Source organism: Echiichthys vipera, assembly GCF_963691815.1.
Source record: "Echiichthys vipera genome assembly, chromosome: 11".
Taxonomy (NCBI): domain Eukaryota; kingdom Metazoa; phylum Chordata; class Actinopteri; order Perciformes; family Trachinidae; genus Echiichthys; species Echiichthys vipera.
Window position 1 is genome coordinate 2,520,410 of NC_139836.1, and position 19,631 is coordinate 2,540,040.

Genomic DNA, 19,631 nt, shown 5'->3' on the forward strand with positions numbered 1-19,631 from the left:
CAGACGACGCTGACGCACAGAATCACCAACGATTGTTCCGCGCATCCATTAGTCCTCTGTTTTATTAATCCGCAACTATTTTGATAATCAGTGAATCATTCATTCATCTTCAGCCTCTTATCCCGGGGTCGGGGTCACGGGGGGCTGGAGCCGATCCCAGCTGACATCGGGCGTGAGGCGGGGTCCACCCTGGACAGGACGCCAGTCTATCACAGGACACATAGAGACGAACAGAGACAGACAACCATTCACACCTACGGGTGATTTAGAGTCATCAATGAACCGAACACCTGCACGTCTTTGGACTGTGGGAGGAAACCGGAGAACCCGGAGAAAATCCACGCAGACACGGGGACAACATGCAAACTCCACACAGAAGGGCCCCAGCAGGAATGCGAACCAGGAACCCTCTTGTTGTGAGGCGACAGTGCTAACCACCACACCTGGTTTATTAAAGGTTGAATATGTAGAATCTTTATTAAAAGCTATATATTTTTAAAAAAATAACACACGATGCGTTCTGAGTCGTACAGAATGAAAGTGTTGCGTTTCCATTAAAAATATATTTAGTTTGAATTAAAGTTTAGACATTTTTTGACGGGTTTGACAATGACTTCCTGTCCCGTTGTGTTTCCATGGTATCAGCCAATAGCGTTGGGCGTTGCTGGTTGCCAGGGTTGTCTGTTGTTGGGTGCAGCTACTGTAGGCTGGCACTGGGTGAAATGGAGTTAGCCAATCCTGCAGCTGCTTGGGAGCCTCAGTGAAGGGGGCGTTCTTTGTCCCAGCAGCTGAGTGAGCGGAGACGGGCAACAACCAGAGTCACTATAGGCCGAGCATTCACTCCATGGACTGAGAGAAAGGAGAGGAACGCCATTCAAACGCACGCCCACATGGCTACGCTTCTCCTTGATGCTAACATCACTTTCATCTGCACTTAGCTGGAACTGGGCTGGAGGACCAAACCAGTTTAAACTGGGCTGGAGGACCAAACCAGTTTAAACTGGTGCTGGAGGACCAAACCAGTTTAAACTGGACTGGAGGACCAAACCAGTTTAAACTGGGCTGGAGGACCAAACCAGTTTAAACTGGACTGGAGGACCAAACCAGTTTAAACTGGTTTGGTCCTCCAGTCCAGTTTAAACTGGGCTGGAGGACCAAACCAGTTTAAACTGGTGCTGGAGGACCAAACCAGTTTAAACTGGGCTGGAGGACCAAACCAGTTTAAACTGGTGCTGGAGGACCAAACCAGTTTAAACTGGTGCTGGAGGACCAAACCAGTTTAAACTGGACTGGAGGACCAAACCAGTTTAAACTGGAGCTGGAGGACCAAACCAGTTTAAACTGGAGCTGGAGGACCAAACCAGTTTAAACTGGGCTGGAGGACCAAACCAGTTTAAACTGGTGCTGGAGGACCAAACCAGTTTAAACTGGGCTGGAGGACCAAACCAGTTTAAACTGGACTGGAGGACCAAACCAGTTTAAACTGGACTGGAGGACCAAACCAGTTTAAACTGGGCTGGAGGACCAAACCAGTTTAAACTGGGCTGGAGGACCAAACCAGTTTAAACTGGTGCTGGAGGAACGTCTTCCTGTCTACATCTGTGGGGACATGTAGTGGTTCCTGGATGTGACCCCGGTTCTATGAGGACGTGCTCAACCTGAATATGTGACAGAGAAAGAAGCCGACAGGTTTGATTTTTCTTCCAGAACAGAAGAAATTTGCTCATTAATAATCATAGAAGCCGTGCCTTTGACGATAATCGTGATATTTAAACCTCATATTGAACCTTTCTATTTGCATGAAAAGAATTGTTCGTTGCTGCTCTGATCACCTGTGGAGCGTTTGTGGACTTTTGCATCTCAACATTGAGTTTTAGTCCCAAGGACACGGCAGCGTCTCCAGCTGAGTGTCTGCTCGACCTCCTGCCTCCGCGCTGCACCCTCCTCCGCGTGTCGACTCCTTCCTTCGTGCTTGTTCATCTCTGAGCTCCCTGTTGTGTCTCTCCTGTGAAGAGTTGGTGTAATCCCTCTCTTCCTCTCCCAAAGCTCCCTTCATCTTCCCGTTTCTCTGTCCCCGTCGAGGAGCGGGAACATCCTCGTGCCATCTGCTCCGTGGTGCCACTGGGTATCCTGTGATGGGATCTTAATCATCCGCACTCTCTGCTGACTGTGTCCTCACACTCGTCTTCTGTCTTTTTGATTATTTTGTGTTTTTTTTTTACTCTCTTGCCGTTAGTTTCTCTCTTCATGATGCATTTCTGTGTTTGTGTGTTTGTGTGTGAACGACAGCACTGGGAACGACTATGACGAGCAAATCACATCTGCTTTCTCTGAGGGGTCATCACAAGAGGAAGGATTGCTTAGCAATGTGTGTGTGTGTGTGTGTGTGTGTGTGTGTGTGTGTGTGTGTGACAGCTCCTTAATCATCATCATAACCAAATACAGTACTGTAAGAGTGTTGAGCTGCAAAGATTCATCAATTCGTTGATTATTTGTTGTTAAATTGATCGTCAACTAAAAAAAAAAATCTTTGAGACACGGTGACACGGTGCTGTGGTGGTTAGCCCTGTCGCCTCACAGCAAGAGGGTCGCCAGTTTGAATCCCGGCTGGGGCCCTTCTGTGTGGAGTGTGCATGTTGTCCCCGTGTCTGCGTGGGTTTTCTCCGGGTTCTCCGGTTTCCTCCCACAGTCCAAAGACGTGCAGGTGTTCGGTTCATTGATGACTCTAAATCACCCGTAGGTGTGAATGGTTGTCTGTCTCTGTTCGTCTCTATGTGTCCTGTGATAGACTGGCGTCCTGTCCAGGGTGGACCCCGCCTCATGCCCGATGTCAGCTGGGATCGGCTCCAGCCCCCCGCGACCCCGACAGCGGCCCAAAGTGATTGCAGAAACATCAAAAACCATAAACTAACCACAAATGACCCAAAATGACTACAAGGAGACACAAAAATGGATACTAATACACGTCTCAACCAGCACAAAGAGACAAAAGGACCCCATAGAAAAGTAAAACCACGACAAACAGATGCTAACGACTACAAAAAAAGTTGATGGTGTCAGTTTGGAGGTCTTGTTATATTCATATATTCATTATATGAACCCTGAGGCAAACTGGGAAAAGTCTTTGAGCTCAAAGAGCTGATGACTAATATCTGTTACATCTGCTGTAAACTAGACTGTAGCACCTGCCCCAGTGTGTGTGTGTGTGTGTGTGTGTGTGTGTGTGTGTGTGTGTGTGTGTGTGTGTGTGTATTCAGGACTTGTTCTTACCGATATCGTACGCCAGGAAGTCGGCAGAAAAGCACTTGGCTCCGTTGCTTAGCGACGTGTCGTTGTGAGTGTTTCCCCCAAAAACCAGCACGGTGCCGCTCAGGAGCACCGCGGAGTGGAGGTACCGCGCTACACCGCTCTCCCCGAGGATCAGCCTGCACACACACACACACACACACACACACACACATGACAAGAGTGCAACTCAGCAGAGTGAGACATATTAGAAAGTGTTAAAGTGTCAGTTATGTGTGTGTGTGTCCATCTGTGCTGCTGGGTATGTAACCTGGCCTGCAGTGACAACTGTTCTTTCATGGGCACACACACACACACGGACACACACACACAACACACACACACACACACACACACACACACACACACACACACACACACACACACACACACACACACACACACACACACACACACACACACACACACACACACACACACACACACACACACACACACACACACACACACACACACACACACACACACACACACACACACACAGAAACATCGTAGGAGGTCTCCCTATGCTGTGTCTGTGTGACCTCTCTGAGGGGTCAAAGGTCAGATATTGGAGACCAGCTGCGGTGGCGACCCGGGCGTCTTCAGTTACTGCTGCAGAGACTCTGATGTGTGGACCACAGTCAGCGGACACACAGCAAAGAGACGCTTCCTGAGTTATCCTGGGAACCTTCAGCTCCACAAACTCAAACGTGCTTTGCTGCGTTATTTGACCTCTTGACTCCAGAGGACGACACACTCGAAACAGAGAGCGAGCTTCATGTTTTGATTTACTGTCCCGTCTACAAACACATGAGGGACGTTCTTTGGACTGAACATGACCTCCGTTCATGTGGATTCACTTTAGTTGGATGACTGTGACGACTCCGCACACCTTGGTAGCCTGTGGACAGGTGCGTTGGAGGAAATGTCCGTCAGTAAAAGGAGATAGGAATTATTTAATAGTACAAAGTTTCAGTCTTTTTGACCTCCGTCAGGTACATGTGGTAAAGGTCGGATCAGGATTCACAAATGAAGGAGCTATGTATTGGGGACATCACCCCTGTTCCAGCCACTTAACATCCAGGGTCAGCGAGTGGAACAAGTGCAGGTATTTAGGTACCTGTGCACAGAAATAGACACCTCCCTGTCCTTCTCACAACACACCAATACAATATTCAAGAAAGCACAACAACGTCTTCATGTGCTCAGGAAACTCAGGACATTTCAGGTCAGCAAGGACGTGTTAACTTTGGTCTACCGCTCCCTCGTTGAATCAGTTCTCACTTTTAATATCTCTTCCTGGTACAACCGACTCACCATCAAGCACTAAACAAGACTCTCCCGGAGAGTAAACCATGGTTCCCCCCGTACCCCCCTATCTGAGCTGTGCAGTCGCTCAGTGATCAGGAAAGCCGACCTGATCACAGAGGACCACTCTCACCCCCTCCATCACTCCTTCAAGCGGGCGTTTCAATGAACCACTGGGCCAGCAGAACATTTACAAGAAACCCTTCATCCCTTCTGCAACAGCCACACTGAACAACACTAAATGGCTACCACACACAGCTGATACCTCAACACCATGTCCTGTCCTTATGTGTCTGTGTGAATGTTTCTTGTGATTGGAGCCTTGACTAAGAACATGTTCTGTGTAACAGACAATAAAGTATTATCTTATCGTATCTTATCTTATTCCACTTTCCTCCGACGCACCTGTCGCTCATTCAGGTGTACAGAGAGTTTCTTCATGAAGACCAAGCTGTTGAAATCACTTTGAATTCAATTTAATGTTTGATTTTGTTTTTCTCCCAATATGTTTGTGATCATTTAAGTAAATTTACAAAATGAATAATATATTGAATAAATTAATAGATGTATTAAAAATAATAATATAAACAAATACGAAAAATAAACGGATAAAATAAATGTAATAAATAAAAATAAAATAGATAAAATTTGTGTAATTAATAAATAAAAATAGATAAAATAAATGTAATGAATAAAATAAGTAAATAAAAAGATAAAGTAAATAGTTTTAAATAAAATAGAAAATAGAAAAAATAAATGTACTAAATAAGATAAATAAATAAAAAGATACAATAAATGTTATAAATATAAGAAATACAATACATAAATAAAAAGATAAAATAAATGTAATTAATAAAAAATAAAATAGATAAAATAAATGTAATAAATCCAAAAATATTATGAATATAAGAAATACAAAACATCAATAAAATAGATAAAATAAATATAAAAAAAACAGTTTGTTCCCCACAACTTCATTTCAGGTTAAGCTTCATTAGAAGTCTTCGTAGCGCTGGGAACTTTGTGTGATGACAAAAAAAATAAAGAACTCAATCAATCAAATTATTTCAGCCACTGAAACTTCCATATCAGTCGACCACCATTTTGTTTTGATCTTGTGAAATAAAATGAAACGTGGGCCCTGACCTCGGACCTCCACCGTCACACAGACATCACGTACTCTGGAGGACGTGTGCGTGTGTGTGCGGAGCGTTCTGCTGACAGAGAGGAGACGCTCGTTCTACTTTAGGCTGCAGCTGCACGGACACACACACACACACACGTCTCAGTCTGGGAATCCCAACAGTCCACAGTCCAGCGGCTCAAGTGACACCTGACTCCGACCACTAAGTCCATCTGAAAGTGAGAGCCGTGGAGAGACGGCAGGGTGTGTGTGTGTGTGTGTGTGTGTGTGTGTGTGTGTGTGTGTGTTCTCTTTCACCCATCCATCTGCCCGGGGTCACCTGAGGTCATCCCTCCTGTCAGATCCTCTCCTCTTTCTGACTCAAGCACATTTTCTACTTCACTATACATCAATACCAGAATAACTGTTATTATAACTACGATTATCAGGTTGGTTTGAACTAACTCACTTTATTTTGAAGGGTGTGGATGAGACAAGGTCATAACTACGACGTGACACCTGTTATGAACATGAAGGAGTCTTTATGAAGGTTTACGACTGCTGTCATCACGTGTCAGTCAGGGAATGATGATGCTCTCAATGCAAAGTCTGTGTTATGACACTTCCACATTAACCAAAACACAACCATCGTAAATACTGTGAGTCATGTCAAAGTAAAAGAAAAGATTCAGCTTAATGTGTTCACGTTATTTAACTGTCATAGGTGGTTGGTTTTAAAGAACGCTATTTCTAATATGGCGACAACTAACGATCATGTTTTATCATAGATTCATCTATTTTCCTGATTGATCGTTTGGTCTAAAATACGTCATAAAAGTCTCAAAGTCCGAGGTGATGTCTCTGTTTGTCTCGTTCTGTCAGTTCTGAATTTAAAGATGTTCAGTTTAATAAAATGTAAAAGACAGAAAAATGGGAAATCTCCATATTTGAGAGGCGATAAACAGAATTTTCTGCCTTTTTGTTGCATGAAAAATTACTTTTAAATAGGTGCTGATTCATTTTCTGTCAACTGAGTGATCAATAAATCAACTACCGTATTTTCTACACTATAAGGCGCACCTTCAATAAACGTCTTATTTTGAAACTTTTTCACATATAAGGCGCACCACATTATGAGGCGCATAGAACAGACGCTACAGTGGAGGCTGGGGTTGGGTTCTGCATCCATTAGATGAAGCTGCGCTAAAGGGAACGTCAACGAAACAGTCAGGGGAGGTCGTCTTGTTGCTTCCTCCACTTCGGCACCATTGATTGGTTCATGTTCAACTCTCTGGCTGCTGCTCTATTCCCGTGTTCTGCTGCGTGACTAATGGCCTTGAGTGTAAACTCTGCGTCGTAAGCGTGTCTCTTAACAGGAGCCATTTTGGGCTCTTTACACAAACACACACATGGAAATGAAACGACACGCTTCACGCAGTCGTATATCTCAACATGCACCGCGCGTTACTTCTTCTACGGGGAAAACAGAGTCGGCGGCTGCTCACCGTAGTTGGAGACCTGTTGTGGCTCAATATTGGTCCATATATAAGGAGCACGGGATTATAAGGCGCACTGTCGGCTTTGGAGACATTTGAAGGTTTTTAGGTGCGACTTATAGTGCGGAGAATACGGTAATCGTTGCTGCCTCGATTACAAATTCTCATATATTTACGTATATTTGCTGACTTTTGGATTCTTTGACTGTTTATCCGTCGCTCCATAAACACAGAATTTAAAGTTGGCCTCCCCTCCACGGCTCAACGAGGGTTAAAGTGCTCGCCACCGTACCGCCACTAATGTCACTCACGTTTTGGAAAAAGCTTTTTCTGCTTGGCGTTACGTCTCGGTATGAATTTGTGTTCTTTCTGCCGAGATTCCACCAATTTCACAGTTTTCTCATGGATGTGTGCTGACCACATGTCACCTGGTCGCTTTGCTTCATAGAGGGTGATCACAACATTCATTCATTCATTCAACTTCAACCTCTTGTCCCTATTGGGGTCGTGCTGTCTCTTATTGTGCTCTTGTTGTTATTGTGTTGCATGCATTCTGTATTGTGCGTCTGCTCTGCGTGCTGTGGTGTGACGTGTTGCGTCTTGAATAATGTTTTCTAAATTGATGCTATTTTGTCACGTTTGTTAACTGCTGTGCATGTTTTGTAGATTGCCCTGGCTGTAATTTTTAATTTTAAACTTATTTTTTCTTCATTCTGTTCTCTTTTAGGGTGACTTTAACATCTGTCTAGGGACCACAGATGAAAAATAGCCTCTTGGCTCATTCTGGCGCATTAACAGTAATGTTATAAATGTGCACTGTCCCCGTTTTCAAATGAACTAAACTTCAATGCACCTGCCTGCGACCTCGGCCTACGATGTTGGCAGCATGTTGACATAATACAGATATTCAAAGGCAACATCGTTGTGTGCTCTCACCATGTTTTTGTGTGGACGTGGTACCGGTACATGTGGTCCACCAGGCCGTATTTGTTGTTGCTGAGCGCCTTGTATCCCCCGTGGACAAACACACAGCCGCTGGCGTCGTCGTACACGCTGCTGTGGCCGTAACCTCCCTGCACCACGGCACCTTCGGTGGACACAACCTGCCACGAGTTGGACCCTGGGACACAGAGCAGAGAGAGAGAGGTCTGATTCATGCAGTACACACAAACTGATGACTTTTAAAAACCTTCTGGATGCTTCTGGCACGTTCTGGCTCTTCACTTTCATGCCAAAACAAAAAAGCACTTTTAATTCTGGAGGTGAGATCGAGCGAGGGAAGAGAAAAGAAGAGAGGCGGAGAGCGAGCCAAACGGTAAGAGAGGCCAGAGGAAATTAGACTTTATTGAATTTAAAAGTGCCCTGTTTTCCCAGTATGTGATGCATACAGATAAATTCAGGTGCATGGAAGATCTTATTTAAATCAGGCAGGGATTAGATCATCAGAGCAGCCCCCGACAGAGAAGAGCACAAGAGAACAAACAAAGCCTCAGAAGGAGGAGGAAGTTCAAAAGCCTGAGAAAAGGTGCCGTCATCTGGAGCTGTAAAGCCCCGAGAGAACGAGAAGTACTGAGAGGAACTAACATCACAAAGGAACACACCCGGAGAGGGAATATCTTTACACAACCCTCTAAAGGACTCTTTTCTACTCTACAAATGGAGTGAAACTCTCCGCTCGCCATTTAAAACAGGAAAAGACTCGGTGGCCTGCTCATAAATGTTCTGGTATTCTGTCTAAACCATCATTAAAGCTGATGTCCAGCAGGGGGCGACTCCAGCGGCTCCAACAGAAAAGTGGGATTGTAAAGAAGTCAATGAGAAAATGAGCCTGAACCTCTCACTTGATTTAAACATTCTCCTAATGAGCCCATGGTCTCAGGCCCTGTTTACACGACAACGCTCGGGGTGAAAACAGCAAAATATTCGATCAGATGTGCTTTTCGTTTGGATGGCGACGGCGTTTTTGAGTCTTGAAAAGGCATAAAAGGTCAACCCTCCAGAGTGTTAAAAAGGCTCCAGCGTTGTGTTTGCGTGTAAAGGTAAAAACACTAAAGTGAGCTCTGATCTGCTCCAGCGTTGTGTTTGCGTGTAAAGGTAAAAACACTAAAGTGAGCTGTGATCTGCTCCAGCGTTGTGTTTGCGTGTAAAGGTAAAAACACTAAAGTGAGCTCTGATCTGCTCCAGCGTTGTGTTTGCGTGTAAAGGTAAAAACACTAAAGTGAGCTCTGATCTGCTCCAGCGTTGTGTTTGCGTGTAAAGGTAAAAACACTAAAGTGAGCTCTGATCTGCTCCAGCGTTGTGTTTGCGTGTAAAGGTAAAAACACTAAAGTGAGCTCTGATCTGCTCCGGCGTTGTGTTTGCGTGTAAAGGTAAAAACACTAAAGTGAGCTCTGATCTGCTCCGGCGTTGTGTTTGCGTGTAAAGGTAAAAATACTAAAGTGAGCTCTGATCTGCTCCGGCGTTGTGTTTGCGTGTAAAGGTAAAAACACTAAAGTGAGCTCTGATCTGCTCCAGCGTTGTGTTTGCGTGTAAAGGTAAAAACACTAAAGTATGCGCTGATCTGCTCCAGCGTTGTGTTTGCGTGTAAAGGTAAAAACACTAAAGTGAGCTCTGATCTGCTCCAGCGTTGTGTTTGCGTGTAAAGGTAAAAACACTAACGTGAGCTCTGATCTGCTCCAGCGTTGTGTTTGCGTGTAAAGGTAAAAACACTAAAGTGAGCTCTGATCTGCTCCAGCGTTGTGTTTGCGTGTAAAGGTAAAAACACTAAAGTGAGCTCTGATCTGCTCACGCTGGCTCATGTGGCGTACGTGTTTCCGTAACATCCGTGTGCAGAGTTCAGGTAAACAACAACAAACACGTGGGACTGTTTCCATCAGTGGGACGTTCAAGTGTCCTGGGTGGAGCCGAGGCGGTGGGAGGCTGCAGACCGTGCTGCAGATCCCTGTCACACTGTACGGCGTCCTGCTTCTCTGCTGTTAGGGAGAGAAGGAGAAGGACGTTTCCCAGCATGCACCAGCTCTGGGTGCTGTTGTGTAGCAGTGCTCCACAGCTCCACCTACACACCTGACGTGCACACTACATCACATTTACACACTTTTGCGTCACCGTGTGCACGCAGATTTTCCCCCATAGACGCTCGTCTAAACGCGGGGTAAAAAGTGAGAACGCAACGCCACTTTTACATTTCCTTTCTAGATCGTCTTCGTCTAAACATGTCCTACATCTCTAGTTTCAAGTCTTCTTCAGTGCAGCATGATGTTCATTAAGTCAATGACGGTCCATTTAGAGTCAAACAGACCAGAGAGCAGGGGATGCTTTAGGGCGGGGCTACACGGCCACCTGTCGATCAGGACGGAGGTTTAGTAATGTGTATCCACGGCAACTGTGGACATTAAAACTGAACAAGTGAACTTGTTTTTGGGTGTTGTCTGTGACCCTCTAACTGTGTGTCTTCACTTCATCACTCTTCACTGGAACATTTTGGTCACTTTAACATTTTCAACCAAGACTGAAACTTTTCGCTTTGCTGCTGCTTTTCAGTAAAGTGGACTGTAACTAACTCTTTCCTCTTGCTTTTGAAGTTCTTTCATACGTTTTAAATGATCTTTTATATGTTTTAAATCTTTTAAATGTCATATTATGTGTTTTTTCCCAATGCTGTTCATGTTTTATGTTTTCATAAGCACTTTAAATTAACTTGTTGTTGAATTGTGCTGCACAAATAACCTCGTCTTGCCTTCGGTCGCTGAAAAAAGTCTTGACCAGCGGCCGGTTGCACCTTGCTAACAGAGCTAACGTTAGCCGGTGACTTAAGGGGAAACTCAAGGATGAGGCTGATGGAGAACGGTTAGTCTTAAGTGAAAGAGGCCGGAACAAACAAATGTTGTTCATCAGCAAACACGTAAAGGCTCCCGGTCGACCTTTTCCACCAGACTTTGGTGGAATCCGTTGAATAGTCCGGAGATTATTCTGCTAAACAACAGAGACGGAAACGCACAGGAGCAAAAACATAAACTCCAGGAGAAGGTCACATCTAAAAGACAAAAATATAATGAACTGGAGAAAAATACAGAGAGAAACAGAGACAGAAAGACCCGGCAGGCGACACCAAACACAGACTTAGTGATCACAAAGTGCCCGTTTAAACGACCGTGCCACAGAAACCATAGAAACCATAAAAACCAGTGGTTAAACACAGGAAACACGTTGTGACACAGGAAGTGAAGTCAGTTTTTATGTAGAGTTCCCAAAACAACAGAAAATGTCCCCCAGTTGCACACAAACACAAACACTAACATGTGCTCATAATGCTTCTTTTATTGGCGTGATTGAGTCGATCCCGCTGACGTCGGCGTCAGGAAAGAAACGCGGTTTAAATCAAACGCAGATGTGTTTGAGGTCGGAAACACTTCCTGAGTTTTTCAGCTTAAAACGACAAATCTCCACCGCTGGTGCCACAAATCAGGGCTCTGCTATTGTATCTGTGTTTTTAATAATTATCATTCACTGAGTTTTATTTCCATATTCTTTTGTATGTAATCTATGTTGATCTGATCTTAATTTTACTATTATCAAGTGTGTATTTTGCCCCCTGTGCCTGTTTTATGTGGATTATATGTCATGTAATGTATCTGTTCTTATGCATCTGTTTAAAGTGAAATATTAAATTATGTTTATTTGCATTGTTGTTATTTTGTGTCACATTTCTTGTATGAAAGGTTCACAACAAAAAGAGATATTAGGAGTGTTATTTAGAAACAGTGTCTGCCTTATAAGGTTTATTATGGTTCATACATTCATTCATCTTGAACCACTTGTCACTGTCGGGGTCACGGGGGGGCTGGAGCCGATCCCAGCTGACATCGGGCGTGAGGCGGGGTCCACCCTGGACAGGACGCCAGTCTATCACAGGACACATAGAGACGAACAGAGACAGACAACCATTCACACCTACGGGTGATTTAGAGTCATCAATGAACCGAACACCTGCACGTCTTTGGACTGTGGGAGGAAACCGGAGAACCCGGAGAAAACCCACGCAGACACGGGGACAACATGCAAACTCCACACAGAAGGGCCCCAGCCGGGATTCGAACCAGGAACCCTCTCGCTGTGAGAAGACAGTACTAACCACCACACCTACTGTAAACTACATTTACAAACAAAATGTTTATGTTTTTTGAATGTTAAAAAAACACGTAATGCTTTTGCAACATATTGTTTGATTAAACCAACCTGGCAGGACAGCAGGACAGCAGGACAACCCACCAGAGACACTTTTCTTTGTAAAAAGCACAAGAAAGAAGAAGAGAATCAGCGAGAAACGAGGAAAGAAAGAGGAGCGTCTGTAAAGACACGTCAAGAAAGTGGAAGGTCAACTCTTCGTCTCATCTCTGGCTGCTAATTGCTGTGAACTCGCCTCTCTGAGTGGTCATTAAATCTCCTTTTTTACCTCATAATTTACTCCCCTCTGTTCTTTTCCAGGTAGCGCTGACTCCCGGTCGCTCCCTGTGAAGCCTAATGATGCTCACTGTCACAGAGGGAGAGGGGGGTGAAGATGAAAGTGATGGACACACGAGGGGAGGGGAGGGGAGGAAGAAGGTGAGGGAGCTGACGGGGGGGGGGGGGGGTGACAGAGGAGGTCAGGAGCGGAGGCCTGGAGGAATGAAGGGACAGTGAAAGAGAAGAGGGAGGAAGAGGGAGAACACCCTAACGACAGGGAGGAAGGACAGAGACAGAGAGGGAGTGCACTGGATTCATTAATCACTGTCGTCTCAGAGACACTCCGGCCTCGGCGTCACCGCTTCCTAATGACCGTGTGTGTGTGTGTGTGTGTGTGTGTGTGTGTGTGTGTGTGTGTGTGTGTCTAATGGACAGTGTGTACATGAGCGTGCATGTGTGTGTTTTTCTCTCCAGAATGTGTCAAAGCTCCGACAGTAGCGTGTAGCAGCTGGTGTCCTGTGTGACGGCTCCACCTGCTGGATCATTTGCGCGCTGACAACGGTGCAAAACCGGTGCTTATTGCATTTCCTTCGATTATACAGTTGTATAATATTAAATGATTTAAATTACAATAATATTTGAATCATTCATAAAATTTTTATTTTCATTATTTTATGAACCAATGTGGCCCAAACACACCACAAAGTCTGTGGTTTTGTTTTGGTTTTAAAGATTTTTTAAAACCTTTATTCTGGGTTCCTCCACGTTCTCCATTTCTAAACTCCAGACTTTTCAGACTCAAACTTCCAGACTTCTCTGAGGATTTTCAGTCAGTATCAAACATCTGAATATCCTGTGAATGTTCTCATGTGTCCAGGTCGTCGTTCTCCTCAAAGCAATTTCAGTCCAAAGCAACTGGACTTGGTTATTTGTCTAGGAAGACGTTTCACCTCTGATCCAAGAGGCTTCATCAGTTCATGTACGCATCTGACCAGGACCAGGCTGGGACTGGACCAGGACCAGGTTCAGGACCAGGACCAGGACCAGGACCAGGCTAGGACCAGGCTAGGACCAGGCTAGGACTGGTCCCTTGTCCCAGCTTCCTTGACAAATAACCAAGTCGAGTTGCTTTTGACTGAAATTGTTTTGGGGATATCTGACACCACTTGTTAGAGGCTTATTATGTAAATAAATCGTTTTTTAAATCCAACTTTTAACACGTTAGTTAAATTCTAACTATGTTTGCCATTATGTTGCCTTTTTACAGTCGTATTGTAGCTCATATAAGTGAATGAACTCTGTTCAACACACATTTTTTCAAGCTGAATGTTTAAAGAGTGAAATGAATAAGTGAACCTGTAACTCTACACACAGGAACAGTAGAGATGGATAATTAACCAGGACCTACAGAAGTAAACGCAAGCCTGTAAATATATAAAATAATGATAAATCATAAATAAAATGTAGACGACACATGTGGAAAAAAATCCAATAAATGAGCATGGCAGTCCCAAGACGAACGGTAACCATGGAAACCCGACACCATTCTGCAGCAGCTTGATTAGGTTCATATCATCCGCAGGTCGATTGTGTTGTGTTAGTGAACTGTTTTGATTTGTACATATTAATATATTTTATTTTTTAAAGTGATATAATAATCTGGAAACAACAGAAACATTTGTATAATATTAAATATTTAAACATTCATTAGATCTAAATATTTATTTTCATTATTTTATGAACCAATGTGGTTCAAACACGACACAAAGTCTGGTTTAACTTTTACTCTTCATTTGTATGTGTGTGTGTGTGTGTGTGTGTGTGTGTGTGTGTGTGTGTGTGTGTGTCTCTGTTTGCACGCGGCCCTGCAGTCTCACGCCCTTTTATGAGGACTGTCGGGGACGTTTACCTGCTAATTAGGATCGTAGTCATGACACCCAAATAAACTTTTCTTTAGAACAAATTTAAGGAAAAACGTAAAAATATAAAGATCTTGACAATGTTAAATTAAATCAGTTCAAAAACACAAATAGTCAGACAAGAGAAAACGTTTTGTTTTCGTTTTTCTTTTATTTATCTCTAAATAGCAGTGGGGGAACCGGAGCACCCGGAGTAAACCCTTCTGCTGTTACCAACCAGCTGGACTTGATGCATGTGTTTGCAGTAATCCGGATCACCCGGACTAAAGACAAACTTTCACCATGCCTGAGATGGAGCGTAGCAGGAAACCGGATCACCCGGACCAAAGACAAACCTGCTCACCATCACGCATGAGATGGAGCGTAGCAGGACACCGGATCACCCGGTTGGATGGACGGACGGGGAAGTTCAGGGGAAGGGGGGTGCTGTGGGGACGAGTGAGGGGAGGATGGAAAGGGTCCCACTCCCTACTTCTTCTTCGCTTCTCTGTCTCTCTGAGTCCTCCTCCTCTCTCTGTTCATGTCCCTCCCTCTGTCTCTTCGCTCTCTTCTCCTCCTCTTTCTTCTCCTTCTTCAGCCTCTTTTCTGCGTCTTTCCTGGCTTTCTCTTCCTCCTTTCTCATCTTCGCCTTCTCTTTGTCGCTTTTCTTGGCGAGCTCCTGGAGACGGAGGTTTTCCTCCTGGAGATCATAATTCTGCTGAGTCAGGAGCTGGATCTCTTCGTCCTTTTCACTCACTTCTCTGCTCCACTCTTCCTTCATCTCGATGTCGTATCTCTGCTGCTCTATGTCCAACATATCTTCCCTTGCAGCCACCTCGATCCTGATCCGATCTCCAAGAGCGGCGACTTTTGTTTTCAACGCCTCCTCACCCCGGAGAAGCTCATTTTCTTTGACTTGAAGCTGGAGGTCTTTCTTCAAATACTCAATCTCTCTATCCAGATAGGTTTTCTCTAGATCCTGCTTATCGGCCCTTATGTTGGCGATCGTTTCATCCTTTTGCAGCTCCACCTCCTGGAGGCTGAGCTTCTGTTCCCAGAGCTCGGTGTTTTCCTGAGTCAGGAGTTGGATCCTTTGGTCCATTTCACTCTTTTCCTTGTGCCCCTCCTCCTCCATCTTCCTGCTCTGTCTCAGCAGCTCCTGCACTTTCCCCAAGCTCTCCTCCTCTGCAGAAAGATCCTTATTTTGATCTTTGAGGTTAGCAAGTTGAATTCTCCACTCGGCCTCATCTTCCATGATCTTCCTTTCAAGAGCCAGCTTTTCAGCGGCTTCTCTGGTGATCACGTCATCTCTGTCCTTCAGAGCCTCACGCGTCTTAATCTCCAAGTCGTTTTGCACAGTCTGGAGCTTTGTGTTCACCTCCTGGAGGCTGAGCTTCTGTTCCTGGAGCTCAGTGTTTTCCTGAGTCAGGAGTTGGATCCTTTGGTCCATTTCACTCTTTTCCTTGTGCCTCTCCTCCTCCATCTTCCTGCTTTGTCTCAGCAGCTCCTGCACTTCCTCCAAGCTCTCCTCCTTTGCGGAAAGCTCCTCCTTATGTTGATCTTCGAGGGCAGCGAGTTTAATTTTCCACTCTGCCTCATTGTCCACGATCTTCCTTTCAAGAGCCAGCTTTTCAGCGGCTTCTCTGGTGATCACGTCATCTCTGTCCTTCAGAGCCTCACTCGTCTTTATCTCCAAGTCGTTTTGCACAGTCTGGAGCTTTGTGTTCACCTCCTGGAGGCTGAGCTTCTGTTCCTGGAGGTCAGCGTTTTCCTGAGTCAGGAGTTGGATCTTTTCATCCATTTGGCTCTTTTCTTTGTGCCACTCCTCTTTTGCAGCCAGCTCACTCTTCATCTGTTCTTCCAGATTTATGATCTGGACTTCCAGAGCCAGTTTAGCAGCGTCCTCCCTGGTATCCCTTTGCCTCTTGTCGTCGTCCTGCTGCAAAGGTTTGAGGTTTTCATCCCCTGCGTTCTTGTTGGCCATTGAACATCTAATCTCACTCACATCTTTCTCCCAGGTCTCTGTGATCTTTTTGCTCTCTTCTCTCCAGAAAGCACAGACACGGTTGAACTCGGCATGCCGGTGACGTTTCAGAGACGTTTCTTTCTTCACACTCTCCCTAAGAGAGTACACCTCTTGGTTCTTCTCCCTCTCCTGGGTCTTCTGGCCCTTCTGTATAGATTTCCTCAATGTCCTCTCCGACTGAAGAGCAGTCAAGATTTTTCTTTTCTCCTCCTGCAGGCCAGCGTTTTCTGAGACCAGCTCACTGATCCGCTTTTCAGCTTCCAGTAGAGCTTGAGTCGCCATGGTACCTGAACAAAGATATTTGTTTGGGTACTGGAGTATTTCACAGAAGTAGCGCTGTACCGTCGCTCTGATCCATGAAAGAGGTGCGTCTTGAATGGAGATCAGGTGAGAAATGAAGTCAACTGTTCTGTTCTTCAGGTTCCAGAAGAATCAAAGGCACAGAATGGAATCAAAGAACAGTGATGTCATGGGGCATCTCCGTGTGATGTCACACATTGGTCACATGACTTTAGACCTTTTTAATGGAGTTCCATTGCTAAGCAACAGCCCTGGTCCTTGCTTTTCCTATGAATTTTGCATTCCTGCAGAAAATAAGTTCCTTGTGTCTTTAGCATGATCAGTATCTTTGTATTATGCTTCCCTGAGGTTCATTACCACTTGTTTTCCGGTCTGTAAGCATTTGTATTCATGCCGCTGCCTTCTCAGGCCCGGTTTCCCTGGAAAAAGATAGAAAACCTCCCCTCACCTGGGAAGGTTTTCTACCAGAAGTTGGAACCCGCTGCATGGATCTGCTCCCTTTCAGCCACAAAAGCTTCAGTGAAGCCCGACACTGATGGTGTTCATGTCCGGCTCTCACTTCATCAAGGGGCTGAGGTCACAGCTATGTCAGGCTCAGGCCCCTCAAGCTCTTCCACAACCAAACAACTTGTCTTTGGAGCTGGTTTTGCGCACAGAGCACTGTCATGTTGAAATAGTTTCTCCAAACTGCTGCCGCAAAGTTGGCAGCACACTGTTGCCAAACACATCCCCATGTTCTGTGGCATTACGACTTCCCGTCATTAAACCGAAATTATTGGACTCGACCGAACAACAAAAGACAACCCCAGACCAAATGCGGGCAGGGGGGCCAAATATGTGTTGAAAAAGACTTCACAAACAAGTGTGAACTCGCAATAGCTGCCACCACACACTCACACACAAACTCACAAACACTTCAGCCTCATAGGACGGCAGGTCGGACGAGCTTTAGAGCTGCTAGTCGTAGCTAAAAAGGATTAGTTACTTTCATTTAAAGTCACTGATGCACAGACCAGTTGAAAGGAAATACTCAGACATAGACCACACAAGCAATTCCCTGAGTGACATGTGCAAAAAGCTCAACTGTACACTGTAGGGATGGGAATTTCATCAGCTCGCAGTGTGAACCCAGTGTGGATGAGAGCTTCATAAGTATCTGCTAAGCCTGACTGCATGGCGCTAATGTTTCTAATGGTCACGCTTTGGACTGTTTCGTAAGGACCATTAGTTAGCCGTTAGCCGTTCCAGCTAAGTGCAGATGAAAGTGATGTTAGAGATCAAGGAGAAGCGTAGCCATGTGGGCGTGCGTTTGAATGGCGTTCCTCTCCTTTCTCTCAGTCCATGGAGTGAATGCTCGGCCTATAGTGACTCTGGTTGTTGCCCGTCTCCGCTCACTCAGCTGCTGGGACAAAGAACGCCCCCTTCACTGAGGCTCCCAAGCAGCTGCAGGATTGGCTAACTCCATTTCACCCAGTGCCAGCCTACAGTAGCTGCACCCAACAACAGACAACCCTGGCAACCAGCAACGCCCAACGCTATTGGCTGCTACCATGGAAACACAACGGGACAGAAATGTAAAATATTAATTCAGACTAAATATATATTTTTTATGGAAAAGCAACACTTTCATTCTGTTCCCCTCAGAACGCCCCGTATGTGTGTTATAATTATTATTAAGATTCTACATATTCAACGTTTGAATAATAATAATTTCTGGGTGCACAATTTGCGGTGGTGTGGTGGTTAGCACTGTCGCCTCACAGCAAGAGGGTTCCTGGTTCGTATCCCTGCTGGGGCCCTTCTGTGTGGAGTTTGCATGTTCTCCCCGTGTCTGCGTGGGTTTTCTCCGGGTTCTCCGGTTTCCTCCCACAGTCCAAAGACGTGCAGGTTTTCGGTTCATTGATGACTCTAAATCACCCGTAGGTGTGAATGGTTGTCTGTCTCTGTTCGTCTCTATGTGTCTTGTGATAGACTGGCGTCCTGTCCAGGGTGGACCCCGCCTCACGCCCGATGTCAGCTGGGATCGGCTCCAGCCCCCCGTGACCCCGACAGGGACAAGAGGCTGAAGATGAATGAATGAACAATTTGCTGTTTACTGTCCCTGTTTTCCTTTCATATGTTGAGGAGTAGAGCGTGTGTGGTGTTAAAAAACGTGTCTTTGTGAAGTCAACAGCAGGACGAGCAGCGTCAAAGACAAAGACTCTGCTCAAAGCTAGAGTACAAATCTGAAATCCTTTCACGAGTGTGCTTTTAAACGTAGAGATCTGTAACTGAACCCGGCCTCAGGAAAAATGTCCTTTGACAGCGTGAAGAGTGTGTTCGACTTCCATCAATAAAACAGAATTAAACAAGCACCGAAGAAAGCGGATCGATGGCAGCAGAGTCAGCAGGACACTTACTGGTGTTGTACTCCTGGACTTTGCTGATGTAGCTGTAGATTGGTGAGTAGCCGAAGAAGACCAGCATCACCGGCTCGCCGTCGGCCAGCTCCACCACGTGGGCGGTGTGCCCCTCCAGGGCGTAGGGAGGAGGGGGGGCGGGTTTCCGTGGTGACCAGGTGCGCCTGGGGATGTTGAACACCCACAGCTCGTCCGTCACGTTGGCCGACTTCGCCTCCAACTTCCCGCCAAACATGTAGATGTCGTCCTACACGAGACAGACAGAGGTGAGTGGGGTCTTGAACACACGAACCGGGGTTAAGTACCTCATCCAACCACACTTCAAACAGTGTTCTGACACCTTTTCAAAAG

The 19,631-nt window shown here is 45.5% G+C and overlaps 1 protein-coding gene across 1 annotated transcript in view; it reads right to left on the reverse strand.

The window, feature by feature from the left end:
* The window catches only part of LOC310953914 (attractin-like protein 1), a gene marked incomplete at its 5' end in the record, with an annotated part of 258,550 nt that overhangs the window by 189,810 nt on the left and 49,109 nt on the right, over positions 1-19,631 (reverse strand). Inside the window, 4 exons of the mRNA XM_083923179.1 lie at positions 1,941-2,130; positions 3,271-3,425; positions 8,152-8,335; positions 19,281-19,527. Of these exons, the coding sequence (XP_083779305.1) occupies positions 1,941-2,130; positions 3,271-3,425; positions 8,152-8,335; positions 19,281-19,527 (776 nt within the window). The remainder of the gene's footprint in view (positions 1-1,940; positions 2,131-3,270; positions 3,426-8,151; positions 8,336-19,280; positions 19,528-19,631) is intronic.